Source organism: Dunckerocampus dactyliophorus, chromosome 8, assembly GCF_027744805.1.
Source record: "Dunckerocampus dactyliophorus isolate RoL2022-P2 chromosome 8, RoL_Ddac_1.1, whole genome shotgun sequence".
Classification (NCBI taxonomy): domain Eukaryota; kingdom Metazoa; phylum Chordata; class Actinopteri; order Syngnathiformes; family Syngnathidae; genus Dunckerocampus; species Dunckerocampus dactyliophorus.
Genome location: NC_072826.1, coordinates 30,000,665 through 30,016,939, shown reverse-complemented (window position 1 = coordinate 30,016,939; position 16,275 = coordinate 30,000,665). Strand labels below are relative to the sequence as shown.

Sequence of the window (16,275 nt, the reverse complement as noted above, 5' to 3'; positions counted from 1 at the left end):
TCCAAGACTGGTTTAATACATTTTCCTACATTTATTAACTTTGCATACCAAGAAGAATGACTTATATAGTATACATGAAGCCCTCGTTTGTCATGGTTAATTGGTTCCAGATTTTATATCACTCAATGTTTATAAATGGAATGTTTTCGTAGATGGTGCATAGAAAGCCTGAGGGGTTTTAACATTAGATCCCTGTAGACATTAAATAACACTCCAATAGTCATTTTTACACTCCTTGATCCATTGTTCACGTCATATTGAGCACGGGCTACGGGATGCCTGCAGGGACATAACAGACGGCCGCCACTAGCATAGCAACGTAGCGAGCTAACTAATTAGCCTCTGTAATGTACCTATTCTAAACTTAAATGTTTTCAGACGGAGTGAGGAAAGAGGACAAATGTGACAAAAGATTATCACTTCCAGACGGAATGAGAGTACAACCTCTTTTTTTTTTTTACCTCTCTCAGCGATGGCATGTCAGTCTTTGACTCTGTGCTAGCTTAGCAGCCAGTATCGGCAGTGTGCCACTGATCTGTACTAATAAGTCTGGATACACCATACGTCGCACGCGCCCGTGCAAGCCGCTGAAGCCACAGAGAGGCCATCTTACCACTCATCTCGTACGTAGCAGACTACATTGGCACAGCGTACATAGTGTACAAAGCAGATGAAGAGGCTAACAGAACATCTATATTTTACATTAAAAAGCGGGGAGATTCTCCCATTCCTTCAAGTAACGCAACCTTCGTCCCTTAAAAACCATTTGATACGTTATTGTCTATCTTTTGGCTATATTAAATGTACTTTTCCCCTTCCAATTCTCATTGCCTTTGGGACAAATTCTACTGTGCACCCTGGCTCAGCACTCCCCTATAGCAATGATAGTTTTACTCCTCTAGAAAGAGATTTTCATTTGAACTGCATATCCCATCCCTTTTTCCACTAAAATCCATGGTCATGATCCTTTACTTTTTATTCTTACTTTCATACAATTCACTATGCTCTCGTCTGTACAAAATATGAATCATAAAAGAGAGTGAGTTTGGACAAGTTTTAAAATCATTTAACATTTTGCTGATTTTTTTGTTTGTTATGAAATAGAAATAACCTCTTTTCTGATATAGAAATATATTTTAACAAAAACCACAGGAAAAATATGTAATATAATATGTAATAATATATAAACATTGTCTCCATATGGGGGGGTCCATTTTAAATTCGGGTAAACAAAACAAAAAAAACGTATTTTTTTATATTTGCAAGCAACCGCAAATTATTTAGTAGTCTAGTCGTGGTTGTTTGTTTACATATCCCCCACGGCCCCATATGTAAAGCCGTTATGACTCAGGTATGGTATGATAGACAGAATTTTAAATAATGATCATACCCGAGTCCTTATGATTAAGCTCAAGCACACCTGTTGTGCGAGGTTAGTCTGAGGACTAACCTTTCATTTAGTGTGAGTGGGTAACAAACTAACAACAGACTTAACAACTCACAAGTTCTCACATAAGTCATGGTCCGAGAAGTGTTTCTTGTGAGCGGTAATATGGCGGCCGCGTGGCTTCACAAGTCATTGACCAATGGTGCATCCAGACTTATTAGTACAGATCAGTGCAGTGTGCAAGCTAATGTAATGAACGGCATGGCTCATAAGATTGACCTCTCGTGACCACAATACTACATATTATTGTCTTTTTATATATTTTTGGACTAATAATAGGCAATATTCAACCAGAAATCATACGATCGTTTATACATTATTTGAAAAACTATATTATAGTTACAGATTATAGATCTAGTGAGGGGCTGAGATCCAATATAAACTATCAAATATACTACAAGAACGCGCACTTTTGATTGACTCTGTGATATAATGTGTTTATTATTGTTGATGTGTCACACTGACAGTTCTTTCTAATATTTTGGTTACCACAATGTACCAAAACAGCCCTCAATGTAGAATCCAAGCACAATAATAAACTTTTTTTTTTTTTTTTTTAGCACAATAATAAACATGCCTCAGTGGTGGACCAGCGACGTGACGTCACAAACGCGGCAGGAAGCGGTCGTCTACTTCTGGGCGGGTGGGGATGAGCGCGTGTTCAACGCCGTCTCTCCTCCTGACCTCACCCCGCTGAACACGGATGGAGCCACTTTACCCATCGTCTCTGTCCAGGACAAACCAGACATAGAGTACACGTTTTTCATTGCAACACCTACACAATGCCACTAGGTGTCAGTATTGCTCTGCCAACACCCTTCATTCCTACAATACATTAATTACGAATTAGTTCCTATGCAGACTTTTGTTTATTTATATATGGATATTATTTATGATAAGTCATAAATTATAAGAATAATAAAGACAATATTTTTAAAATAATTATATGCAACTTTTTATTAAAAAAAAAACCTTTCGATAACAGTCTAATTCACATTACATTTTTCCTATGAGGATTTTTTTTGTATTTGTGTAATTATAATAAATCCTATAATAACTATAATAACAATAATAATACAGATAAAAATAATTATGCATATTAAAATAAAATATCAAATAATATTAATTAATAAATGAACACTTTTTTAAATAATTGTCTAAAGTTTTTTTTTTAGTTAAATAAAATAATATGGTGCTTAAATTGGATATTTCCAAATGTTTCTTATATAACATTTATAATATTAAAATATTGCTTAAAACAATCACTTCATAAATGTGTTATGATGGAGACAGTTTGACACCCTGGAACAGACTAATTCATGTTACATTATTTCCTATAAGGGTTTTTTTTTGTATTTTTTTTTACAATAATAATAATACTACAGATAATACAAAAATGTACATGTTAAAATAAAACAAAACAATACTATTTATTAATAATTTATAAAGGTATTTTTTAAATTACTGTCCAAAGTAACAATAAAGTTATAAATAATAATCATCTGGTGCTTAAATAGGATATTTCCAAATATGAGCATTTATAATATTAAAATGTTACTTATGTCTTATGATGCTAACAGTTTGACCCTGGAACGGATTCATTCACTTCATATTATGGAGATTTTTCCAAATTCATTAATAATAAATATTATAACAATAATGTAAATAGAACATTTTATAAACATAAAATCAAACATAACAAATATAATTTATTCTATAACAATAATTTTAATGATCTCACTTTAAATTAAAAAAAAAGTTGATATGTCTTAAAATGGCGACAGTTTGACCCTGGAACAGATTATTTCACTTTATTTGATTTAATTATCAATAAAATACAATATAAAATATCATTTATTCATTCATTATTAAGAATGGTGTTTAGAACATGTAGGAAAATAATTATCTTGAGTTTTTTTTTTTTTTTAATATTTCCAAATATTAAATGCTTGCCGTATAAAAAGGATGCACACGCACACACTTAAGTCCAGTGGGGAAAGGTCCCTCCTTTGTCCCTATATGGAGTGGAAACTTTCTACATCCTAAACGAAGTACTGCACCGTAAATGCTAATGTGGAATTACTTTAAGCACATACGTACTGTGTGTTCATCTGCTTTCGTGTGTGTGTGTGTGTGTGTGTGTGTGTGTGTGTGTGTGTGTGTGCTCACCGCACTCATACATGACTTGCAGCGTCTTACTCTTCTTTGGTCCGCCGCTACCAAGTTTATTCTTTGCCTCAGACAGGTCGTCCTCTCTCACTGCAGGACGCTGCACTGCTTCTTCTTCTTCTTCTTCTTGGCGTACCTTTCCTGGCTGGATGAAGCAGAAGAAGACTGCCAATGTGGACCACACACACGTTGAGGAAAGCGCTCTTACCTACTTGAGACATGTTGGTCCTCAGTGTCGTCCGCTTGTACACTCAAGTCAGCCTAGCAGGGATTCTCTAGGGGATAATAAATGTTTTTAAAGACCAACAAATGATGTCATGAGGGGGAAAGCACCTCCTACACAAGATGTGTGTGTGTGTGTGTGTGTGTGTGTGTGTGTGTGCCATTGGAAAGAAGCTTAGCAGCTCCACAAAATTCAAGTCAAGAAGTGAAGAAGGCAGACCTGAAAAGAATGTTTCCTGCTTGTTTTCCATTATGACATCATCACCCATCCCTCACGGATATTGGCGGGAACGAGTAAACAGGAAAAACAGAGCAGCGCTTTTCCACCAAGCCTACAATCCTTGTTAGCGCCTAACAAAAATAAAGAAAAAAAGTGCCTTGATTTACATGATTGAGGCGTGGCATTTAGTCCCACTCTTCCATAAAATATTTACACGGGGAAAAATCCATTCTTCCAGACAAATCAAGAAGAAAATGAGAAGGAAGTAAATACTGGAGCGACCCTAAGTTATGTATGATTGTCTTCTGGTTGTCTGATTGTTTTGGGTTGCTATGAACGCACCAGCGGTGGGGCCGTGTCGTTTGGTTGTGAGTGCGATAAAAATCTTGTTGTTCAACTAACTTCTTGTGGCTTTAGTAGCGTCAGTGACGACGCTACAATACATTACATGTACATACGCACAACCATACTGTACAAACAGTCGTCCCTCCTTAATGGCTGTTAATTGGTTCCAGACCCGACCGTGTTTAAGTGAATTTCCACCAAGAAGGATTCAATGTTAATAAATGGAACACTTTCGTAGTTAGAGCATAGAATATATTTTAATGACTTCTTAAATACGATTTTAACATCATTAGCGCCCCGTAGACATGAAATGCAGTCACTTTTATACTTCTATTATTCTCCGTTTACATCACACTGCGCAACTGTAATGCGCAGGCTACGGGATCACTGCAGGGACACATAAGACGGTCAACGTTAGCATAGCAAGCTAGCGAGCCAACTAATTAGCCTCTCCAAGTTACTCATTCTACACTTTACGTATTACAAACGGAGTGGGGAAGAAGGACACAGTGAGAAGCAGAAACCTTACCACTTCTACACGGAATGGGAAAACTGCGTGGTGTCGGACATGCCGTGAATGACTACATGCAGTGCGATTGTGATGGGTCGGCCCCGAACGAATCGGCAGTAAGAGCCGGCTCTTTGAAATGAACGTCAGGAGCCGGTTCGCGTCACTGGGAGCAAATTGGGAGCCGAGTAGGGTTTTTTCCTCGCCTTTTTTTCTGTTAAAGGCAAATGCGTCTGTGTAGGCTCTCAGTCGTACAGGAGTTGTCCAACGAGGAAAAGGCTTCTTGAGATGCCATTAGATCCTCTGGAGTTTTTCGGAGACCCCAGCTACATAAGGGACTACCACTCCTCTCCGTTTTGCTTCTGTGGGCTTTTGGGTTTCTTTCCCTACTCTCTTCTTTTGACATTTGTTAAAAGCCCACCGCGGGTACCCACAGGTTGAGAGCGCTCTCTGGACATGTTGTGTCTCCTTTTTCCTTCCCTCAGCACTAGTTGGTATTTGTTCCGTCCTAATAACCCCTAGTTTATGTATACCAGCTCTCTAAAAAGAGCCGAAATGTCCATCACTATAATTTACAGTGATGTACTGAAATGTCGATACTTATGATACCAACTCTTGAATATCTGATTTATTTTCTTAGTGGCCAGAATGCTACATATAACTTGCAAAATCTGGCAGTTCTGAATCAAAAACCTTTTGAATGAATTGAATCGTTCAGTTGCCCCTCAGGTTTATGCTTTTGTGTCAGTATCGGCAATAATTGCCTTTTATTTACTTGATATTGAATCTTATATTATACCTAAATTTGCACCCAGCCTTCCTGGCAACAAAGGAGGCTAACAAGCTAAGTAGTTGAGTGTCATTCACGGTTGCTCACAGAGTTGAGTGATTACGGCCTGTTATTAGTAAAAAAAAAAATAATAATAATAATTAAAAAGCATATTGAAGAAAATTGTACTTATTCTTGGCCTAAATGAAGCATTTTCAAGTATAAAAATATCTCAAAGAACTAAAATACAAACACAAGGCAGAAGAAGCATTGTAACTGTAAATGTAGTGCTGTATTCTTCATTGGCCACCAGGTGTCAGTAATTGACGGCGGTGAGACAGGTACTAGACTCGTCATTCAGGTTCCCTAGGGAACACATCTACCGTGTCGCTGCTCAAGCAGGACTTTTATTTACATCTTAAATGGCTTACTTACTCCTATTCTGTCTACTATATTGGGTAACATGAGTGTAAAGCCATTTAAAGCCGCCATTACAATACATCGATGTGTTGTAATGGCGGAAGTACGCTGGAGGTAAACTGTCCAGAAAAAAACAAGGAACTGCTAACATGTGAGTCTATGTTATTTTATTTATATCCAATTTGTCTTATTTTCTCTTATGATGTATACTATAATGGGTAATAGGAATGTAAAGGTGACTATAGGGGTGTTATTTCATGTCTTGAGGGCTCTAATAATGTTGAAAGGTGTATTTAGAAGGTGGTGAACAGATAGAAAATTAAAAAAAAAAAAAAAAGAAGGTGGTGAACAGGTTTTCTATGCCATCTCTATGAAAATATTCAATTTCTTAACACAAGAACGTAATTCACTTATCGTTGTCGGGTCTGGGACCAATGAACCGCCATAAATGAGGGGCGACTGGAGTGTACGTAAACCAGCAGCATGAGCACTACATGATCTGAGAAGGCTCTGCAGTACATGCTGTAGTGCAGCAGGGGCGCTTTTGATTCACTCTCGTCTAGTCAGCCGTCTAAAGAAGCTAAAAGTCAAGCCCCGGCACGGAAACGAGTTCAGAACATTCAGACGGCGAGTCTCCCATACCATTAAAAATGGTATTTAAAAAATAAATGGTAAACAACCCTTCAATTTGCTCATAGTTGATCAAAGAAATAGTCAGTGACCGACCATGTGCCCTAATACATCATCACACAGTACTACAGGTACTCATCATCCTACTGTACTGTATATGAAGCTGCTTCAAGTCTTACTGTATTAGTACACCCCTCACATTTGTATTACAGTGTATCTTCTCAAGGGAGCATACTTCAGAAAGATAAGTGCGTCTTGCATACAGTCTGGGGCTGCACGAGTGCTGCCTGTGCGGTGCTCGCTCATTTTCAGTGGCTAGCATATGTCATACCAGCTGTACTCAGACTACTTTATACACGTGTAGTATTGTCCCTAATGAAATGGGAATGTTAGGGGTGTCGGGTGTACCTAATGAAGTGTCCTCTGAGGGAATATTGTCGGCACACATTCCCATACTGTACTGTACTTGCGTCCATGAAAGAGAAGTTGACTTGCGTGCCGTTTTCCGTGCGTTATGTGTGTTTTTTGCCGTACTGGGGCAAAAGCTGCGTCCTCACAAATGCAACAAGTCGACTTTCTGCGAGAAGAACGGCTAAAAGCACAAACACAAGACACACTGCTCCCACGCCGACGTGGACCAGCCTGAGGAGCCAGCCGCCGTCACAGCACAAAACCCCCTGCAACCAGAAAAAAAAGTTATACAAGTTATAAAATTATACAATAAAATAGCGCGTAAGGATACCTCGCTAACGACAGTGACCGCCGTGCTGGCGGCAAGCGCCACGCACAGCAGCGGCGAGGGCAGCAGGCCTTGCAGGGGTTTCCACGGACTGGGCAGGAAGTAGCGGTGGATGTACAGGATGCTGTGCGAGATGCGCAGGGCCATGTTGAGGCAGTTGGCCAGTATGAAGCCCACGCCCCCCGCCCACCACGTCAGCAAGTAGGACAGCAGGAGAAAAGACGCAGACAGAGCCAGCATCACCACGTTATACCTACACGGTAAATAAACAAACCAAAAAAAACGTTAAGTTGTGTTAAAGCAATCTGGCGGAATCTTCTTTCAATCTTTACGTCTTTCATACTTGTCCACCTCTTCCTGGCTCATGGCGGCAAACACAAAACACTCGCTCACGCCGTTTACAGCCAGCAGGAGGACGTAGCAGCTGTAGCACCGCAGCAGACTAGGACCTGAACAAAACACACACGCAGTTAGCGACGGGCGCGTCATGAACAATCTGCTTCTTAGAACTGACTCTTTGAGGTGAACGAGTCAGCTTTTTTTCTCTTCTGTTTTTCTGTCAAAGGAAAAGTGCACTTTTTTTGGAATTTTGCCCATCATCATCCTTATGTGAGACATGAACACACGTCTTCCTCTTTTCTGTGCCTTCTAAAGAAATAAAATCAGATGAAAAGAGGCAGCTAATTAATGTACGTAATGGGACACACCTATTCCGTCTAGAAAGCCAGCTATTAACCCACTCAATACCAAAGATGTATTTATAAGTTTTTATAAACCCGAAAGCCCGATCCCAACAACGTATTTACACGTCTTTTACGTTTTTTTGCGCGAGAGGCAAAAAGAGGTGAACTCTCCACAAAAGGATTTCACTTCAGGGCAATTTAAGCCATAAAAATGGCCACAAGGTGGCAGAAGTGCATTTGATAAGAGCTCGGCAGGGATCATGTGGATGGAAAAATCACACCTGACAGGAAGGAGGAAGTGGGAGAGCATGGAGGAGTGTAGCGTGCAGAAGGTTACGCATTGTCAGGACAATTTAGCACAAGCACGCCCACGCGTGCACACACATGCACCACATAGTTTGGTTCCAAATGTGAAAATTGTAAATAGTTGATGGTGTTATATTTGTAAATAAATTGTTATTTTGATGTAAAACAACCCCTTGTTTGTGTTGTTTATGTTGGCATAGTTGTTTAGATATTTGAGATTTCACAAAAGCAAAAAATATTTGTGTCAAAGTGAAAGTTATGCCTGAAATGTATCTTTTTTTTTTAAAGCTGCTTTTCTATTTGGGAACTGATATTTTCCTGAAACGTACCTATGTTCTACTGCTGATTACTAAAGAACAATATTCTGTGGGCCTTGAAAGATCAGTCCAAATGGTCTAAAATGGCCGCTACTGAAAGGGTTGTCTTTTGAAAAATGAGTTAATGGACCTTATTCAGCCCCTGACATTCCCCTGATCTCCGGGGCACCACATCAGCTACTTGGAGAGTGTGTCCGACCACAGCGCACCTTGCCAGGTTCCATGTTCCGTCGCAAGCTCGTTCAGCAAGACGTCTGGTCTTTTTAAAGAAAAGAATCAAGAAGGCAATGACAGGTGAGCTACCGGTTATGTTTTGTTTATTTTTGTGTGTACTAAATATCCCATGTATCGACGTGGAAACGTGTGGCTTGGACGAATCTGTTTTTCATTTAAATTATTATGAAATAAATAGTGTGTTCTGTAGACGGTATTTTTGCATCATTTTCTGCATGTAAAACTACAATTATTGTCTATAAAATATGTTTAGTGTTAACAATTTTAGGTGTCTGGAACAAATTAATTGGATTTACATTATTTTCTATGGGAAAACTTGCCTTGGTTAGAGTCCGTTTTGGTGTGAGTCTGACCCTCTGGAACGGATTAATGACGTTAACCAAGGCACCAATGTGTTTCAATTCCAACTTTTACTTTTTATTATTTGCTCGTTCACAACTTTGTGCGGCACTTTGGAAACTGCGTTTATAAATGTGCTATATAAAGAAAGTATATAAATAAATTGGACTGGATGGAGGGTGAGTGTGTGTATTGTAAAGGCCGCTATGGGAAGCTATTAGACTCAATCTAAAAGTGTAGTAATAATCATCATCATCATCATAATATCTAAATATTGATGTCTTGACCAGTTGTGGCATGACAGCCGACACTCTCTTCTCACTCTTCCCGTCCACAAGTACACATCGGCCAGGGTGAGTTGGCTCCACTGTCCCGGTTCTACCCACTGACAGCCTATACTCCATTAGCTGCTTTGGCATGCTGTGTTACCTGCGCCGCTACTCAGCAGCGAGCCACCGTAGATGTCCAGTGCCAGGCCAGAGTAGGCGTATCCAAACACGGCAATGACGAGTCCAATCACCAGCACCAGCTTCAGCAGACATTCCAGCACCTCTGCTGCGACAGCAACATCTTCCTGTTGATAACAGTAACAACTGTATGAGCCAAAAACAGTCAATAAAAAAAACATTTACTCAAGGAGTGGCACCTTTCTCTGGCTTTGGACAGGGCGCCCTCGCTGCAGAACTTTGGCAAAGAAGACGTAGAAGCTTTCCTCGATGGGCAGGAAGACGAAGCGCGCCACCATGGAGCCCAGGTTGTTGACCACGTCGTAGACGCCTTGCTCCCCGAAGCTGAGGACGTTCAGGAAGGTCATGACGTAGCGCTCGCCTTCCGTCAGGATCTGCTTGAGGAAGGACTGCTTGAAGAAGCTCCAGGTGAGCCGGGCCACGCTCCAATCCACCAGCGGCTGAAAGTACACAAGCAGATATCAACGCTGGATATAAGAAAAATAAAAGATTTTTAAATCATGTTTTCAATATGAGCGACTGCAGTAAAATCTGATATCATATTTCTGTCATCAACATCATCTTAAATATCGCTTCGTAACTCCACACAACTGTTGTACGCTAACATCTTTTCACAACGGCTGTCAATCGATTAAAATATTGAATCACATTTTGCACATATAGTAAGTAGTGATGCAAATCTCCTTGTGGTAAACGTTTCCATACGCAACTACAACGATAACTACATCAAATTTCACCTAAAGCAATATCAATTTTGGAAATATGGGCCATTATTTTATTTAAAAAATAACATAGTTAGAAATCCCAGTTTTTGCATGTTTAACACGAGCGGCGTTTTGTCCCAATTGTTTGAGTGTACTTGAACGCACCATCTAACTTTGTCCCACGCTGCACATGTGGACTACTATACCGTATTTTTATCCTTTTTCTTTCGCCTCATATTTGCTCCCAAATGCTGATACTATGTGGGAATGCATAAAGGTGAGATTTGATGGCCTTATTGAGTGCTAATGTGTATATTTGTTCAGTGTACCTCTGTGAAAAACAAAGTCCAGGCTGGTACTGGTGGATGGTGGCTCTGTATTCATTTAAATTTGATGTTGTTCCTGCCTTAGTTGTACACAATACATCATAAATAAGAGCAATTAGATGGCTGTAAGGTACTGTACGTATGCTTTGCTGATGTGTTGAAAATCTTTTCCGGTGACTAGCTAGCACGCTGCTAATGCTATTTACATGCATTCTCATGTCCAGCCATGGTCAAATTGACACAAGCCCGCAAACAGCTGTCCTCAGCTATGCCTGCCAATAAATAGCAGCTCGTAACCAAAATTTTAGCTTGTAGTTCAAGGGGAAAAAAAATCAGCTCTAAAAAACATTGGTTGGGACACTCGTATGCCAAGGTACCACTGTAAAAATGACAATAAAAAACATCGGCAGCGCTCCAGTAACTTCTGGCTTCTCTGTGGCAGGCGGCAGTAGACACAAATAACTTTGGTCTTGTTGCGGGAGCCATCTGTCAGGGCTCTGAAGCTAAATTTACCAATCAAAATACCCTTTTTCTCATCAATATTTGCTCCCGCTTGTGGCTCCACAGTCAACGCTGCATTTCCTCAAACCGCGGTGTTGGCCCAGGCTCAAACAGGACGTACGCACGTTAATCGCGCGTCAAAATAGTACCGTTGAAGGAAACTTCTGTTAATGCGTTAACTTTGACAGCCTTACTTTTCAGACATTCTTTCTCCCAGCAGTGAGTGTGTGTGAGTGACAGGAAGAAAAGCTTGGTAGCACATTGTTTTGCATGTATAAACCTCTCCATCCCCAATATCAGGCAACTCGTCTTTTTCAGGAAATTTTGTAGCAAAACCCCCCTGATATCTTACATTGGGGTCAATACATCAGATCAGGGAGGTCCAAAGTGTGGCCTGGGGGCCATTTTCAGCCCACAGCTCATTTTTTTAATTGGCCCTTGGCATATCGTAAAATGACATGAATTCAACATTAATGGTATTACACTAATTTGCTTTGATATTTGATATTAGCCGATATTGGCATAATACCATTTTTTCGTGCTGACATGGATTAGTTCATAGCCCGATCCAGATGGGAAGGGATCACCGGGTAAAAAGGATGTACCCACGCGTGGCGCTGTAAACAGACACACAGAACCACGTGACACCAAACTATAGAAGAAGAAACAACACATGGGCATAACGTCCGTCGTCTTCCGCTTTCCAGGGCTCGTCTGGACTGACGACAAAGTGGGTATTCCACTTTTGTGAGGTCATGCCAGTCCAAGTACTCAGATACCGTGTTGGCTTGTCACTTCTCGTTTTCGGAACGTAGCGGCTCCGCTTGTCTACACGCCAACGGCAAGCCGGCGTTATCAAATTTCAGTTTAAAAATAAAAAATAGCGTTTCGGGTTGTTTCCGTGTGGATGAAAGGCTGAAACCATAAAACACTTTTTTTGCTGTTTTGGCCCGAAACATTCCCGTGTGGATAGCCCCTTAACTCATTCAATACCAAAGACGCACTTATTGTATTGTACTGTATTGTATGTACTTTATTTATCCCACAGCGGGGAAATTTACTTGTTACAGCAGCAAGCAAGCAAGACAAGTAAAGAGAACAGTAAAGTAAAGTAAAGTAAAGCATATTGACCACAACATGGTTCAGGTGGTGCAGGTATTGTAGAGCCTGACAGCGGCCGTTACACGTTTTCATAAACCCCAACGCCCAATCCCAACAACCTATTTATACGTCTTTTACATTTTTTTTCCGTGAGAGGCAAAAAGAGGCGATGTTGCAACTACGCACTAATGCATTAACATTTCAGAGCAATCTTAAGCCATAAAAACGGCCACAAGGTGGTAGTAGTGTATTTGATAAGAGCGGGAATTGTGTGGATGGAAGAATAACACATGACAGGAAGGAGGAAGTGAGAGAGGGTGGCGGAGTGTAAGGTTACACATTGTAGAGACATTTTAACACATGCACACGCGTGCACACACAGTTTAGTTCCAAATGTGAAAATTGTAAATAGTTGATGGTGTTATATATTAAATGGCTATTTTGATGTTTTTTATGTTGTTTATGTTGGTATAGTTGTTTCGATATTTGAGCTGTCAGAAAAGCAAAAATATTTGTGTCAAAGTGAAAGTTATGCTTGAAATCTATCTTTTCACAAAAAGCTGCTTTTCTCCCTTTTTTAGTTGGGAACTGATATTTTCCTGAAACTTACTTATGTTCTACTGCTGATTACTTAAGAATGCGAAACTGTACAAACAAATGTTTTTTTTTATGAAAGAGGGGAGTCTAATGTTTTTTTTGGTAGGTTCCATGTTTGTAGAGCCATACAACACAATATTCTGTGTGCCTTGAAAGAGCAGCCATAATCGTCTAAAAGTTGTCTTTTGTAAAATGGCTGCGATTGGATGAGTTAATGTGTCTAAGTGGCCCGTCGTTTAAATTGCAAGATATACCTCTCCACTAGCTTTGTGAGGTAGCAGATCTCCAACACTGCGCAGAGGAAAATCCCTCTTGCTGGCCTCTTCGGACCCCAAAAAGCGAAGAAAGTACCCAGCATAGCAGAGCACCAGCACTCCTGTGTACACCAGCTAGGGCACACCAAGCAGGTAATGTAAGTTCATTCAACATCAATGAAAAACAAATACTGTGAACTTGGACCATATTCCTCACATGAGCAGCAGAGAAGATGTACAGCCCCCATTCCCGAGCCGACACCACCAGCACCACCGTTACGATGCACTTGGCCAGCATGGCCAAGCTCTCTGCGACCACCTTGAGTCGAACAAACATGTGAGCTTGAGCCAGCACCCACAGGGGCTCGGCCAGTAGCTCCTGCACCCCCGCAAGGGCGAACAACACCACGGCGGGGCCGTAGAAAGGAAGCGTTCGAGGATCCGGGACCTCCAGGAGCCGGAGCCACACGCAAGCCAGCAGGACTCCCCATGTGACACCAAGAGGCAACCTAAGAGGGGAAGCCTCTGGTATTTTTGTCACAATACTCTCACTTAAGCATAAAGCCACTTATGATGCTTACGTCATCCACAGCAGGTTGACATGCTGCCTCCAGTTGTGCTTCCCCCCCGTATCACCACTCAGACACGCTCTTCTGAAAGCCTCTCTGGATAGAAATACCAGTGTGGAGTAGAGGAGGGTCAGCCTGCAAGCACGAAAACAACAACACATTTTCCACTTAGGGACGCATATTGAAAAATCAAGGAACGTGGGTGGGGGCCACTTTCACATTTGACATTTTCTTTACGACCAACCAATGTAGCTACGCCAACAAGTTGAATACATTTCATGAACAAAAAGCCTCCATCTGAAGCTCTGTGTTACACGTGACAAAGCTTATTGTTAAATGAGTAAAAAAATGTCATCAAATTAATCACAGTTTTCAAATAAATGAATCAGGATTAATCACCATTTACCACCATTTATGCCCAGTTATGCTGCATTCTATAAACAGAACGATAAATTACTGGACACAAATCAATACGTATTATATGGGCTGTCAAATGATTAAACATTTGATCAAATTAATCATGATTAATCACCATTTGCCATTAAGTGTGAAATATGCCCAGTTTTGCCGTATTTTATGAACAGAAAGATAAATTACTGGACACAAATCAATGCGAATGAATTAGGGCTGTCAAATGATTAAATGTTCTATCAAATTAATCAGTTTTCAAATTATTAAATCATGATTAATCACCATTTGCCACTATGTGTGAAATATGCCCAGTTTTGATGTATTTTATGAACAGAAACATAAATTACTGGCCACAAATCAATGAGTATTGATTAGGACTGTCAAATGATTACATTTTTTAATCAAATTAATCAGTTTTCAAATTAATAAATCATGATTAATCACCATTTGCCACTATGTGTGAAATAAGCAAAAGTGGCCGCTATAGGCAGGTGGCCGTTATAGACAGGTTGGTGGCCATTTTGAATTTGTGTGCGCACATATTAACATGTCTGTTGTGTTTGCAGATACATATAATTATACTGTTACATGTTGACCAGTAGAGGGCACTGTGGGACTGCGGATAAAAGTTGTAAAGAACTACTAGGTTAATAAACCGCTGTTAATAAATAAATTAAAGTGCATCGGGACGTGAGTCTTTCCTTCCCCACAACAAGGGGCATTACAGTATTGACCAGTGCACATTGTCTCACACCAGGAAATAAACGGTGTCACTGTCTGCAACAAGCTCCAAAGAAGACGGCTTTTTTAATGTCGAACAACTGACAGTTTGTGTGGATCTCGTGAATGATTGTGACTGAGCTACGACTCAGTAATTAAAGTCTACACACGACGGCTTCATTGCTTAAAAAACACAACTTTTTCGTGCATGAAGCTTCTGCTTGAGTCGGTATTTTGGCCGCTATATGCGGTCAGATATTGACCAAGGGATGCAAAATGGGTGGCCGCTGGCCGCGTTAGACAGGTGACCGCTATACACAGGGTCTACAACACGTAAATTTTCTGCGGGGGATTTTTCAGTGGCCGCTATAGGCAGGTGGCCGTTCTATACAGGTGGCCGCTAAGACGGGTTTGACGGTAATTTATTTTAAACCCTGAAGTATTTTGAGCATGTGGGGTGGTTTCGAATACAGCCCAGCTAATGTGCAACAACAGGAAAAAACAAAATCATATAAAATATGTCAAAATGATATTTTAAACACTAAAAATGAAAATAAGTAAAATAATAACACCATTAAAATAAGTCATTAATTGGGAACTTCCATAAAAATTAAACCTATTCACAAATGACTCAAGTATGAAAAGTATCGATATTTTGATTTGAGAATCAATTTTGCGGCATCAACAGCTGGTATCCGAGGTATCGATATGCGAGTATCGATCTGCACATCTCCAGTTAGTGGGCAAGCTAGCTAGCATTGAGCTACACGATGATGAGAAACGCATCTTACCTGACGTTCACCACCCCGATCAGCTCTTTGGACACAAAGCGTAGAGTGAACGCGTTCAACAGGAAGGTGAGCACACGGAACATCACCTGCGAAGAAGGATGTAATACTTGGACGCATTTTTTTTTTTTTTACACGCACACAAACGGAAGAAGTAACTCACCTGCAGCAACACGTTGTAAGACGCCAGAGTGGACGCGTTCTTCAGCACGTCCCGAGAGCTCATTGTCAGCCTTTCTCTCGCTTCACCTTTTAAGTTACCATTCAATTTTCGACATAAAAGTGCAACTTAAATGTTGTACACGACGTGGAAAGAACCAGGTTGAGCACACAAGAAAGTCAATAGGGTTCCCACTTCCGCACACATTGTACTACGTGGTTTGCGCGATGACGTCACACGTGATACGTATGACGTTGCTGCGGGCGTACATTCACGTGTTCATCCAATCCAGTTTGCACACTGATCAGTGAGTTTGCAATATGCCAATT

The 16,275-nt window shown here is 40.5% G+C and overlaps 1 protein-coding gene across 5 annotated transcripts; it reads right to left on the bottom strand.

The window, feature by feature from the left end:
- Positions 1 to 3,616: 3,616 nt before the first annotated feature.
- On the bottom strand, positions 3,617 to 16,152 carry rft1 (RFT1 homolog). 5 transcript variants are annotated; one of them, XM_054783448.1, is made up of 13 exons: positions 15,950 to 16,152; positions 15,790 to 15,875; positions 13,880 to 14,002; positions 13,516 to 13,807; positions 13,299 to 13,433; positions 9,995 to 10,255; positions 9,778 to 9,922; positions 7,813 to 7,918; positions 7,473 to 7,722; positions 4,933 to 7,407; positions 4,059 to 4,189; positions 3,825 to 3,891; positions 3,617 to 3,761 (listed from the first exon to the last, which is right to left on the bottom strand). In XM_054783448.1, exons 1-10 carry the CDS (start codon positions 16,010 to 16,012, stop codon positions 7,243 to 7,245), a joined length of 1,626 nt encoding a protein of 541 aa, XP_054639423.1. In that variant the 5' UTR covers positions 16,013 to 16,152; the 3' UTR covers positions 3,617 to 3,761; positions 3,825 to 3,891; positions 4,059 to 4,189; positions 4,933 to 7,242. The 5 variants fall into 5 exon arrangements, with proteins under 5 accessions (XP_054639423.1, XP_054639421.1, XP_054639422.1 ...); XM_054783446.1 differs by having other exon boundaries at positions 4,059 to 7,407; XM_054783447.1 differs by having other exon boundaries at positions 3,825 to 4,189.
- Between the last annotated feature and the right edge of the window lie 123 nt (positions 16,153 to 16,275).

What these genes read in the sequence shown, in the direction of transcription:
- rft1 (XM_054783445.1), bottom strand. Translation starts at nt 16,012, where the DNA reads ATGAGCTCTCGGGACGTGCTGAAGAACGCGTCCACTCTGGCGTCTTAC. An exon ending in CTTACAACGTGTTGCTGCAG is followed by an intron (nt 15,876 to 15,949) that starts GTGAGTTACTTC and finishes CCTTCTTCGCAG; the next exon opens with GTGATGTTCCGTGTGCTCAC. An exon ending in AGCCAGGAAGAGGTGGACAA is followed by an intron (nt 7,723 to 7,812) that starts GTATGAAAGACG and finishes TTTACCGTGTAG; the next exon opens with GTATAACGTGGTGATGCTGG.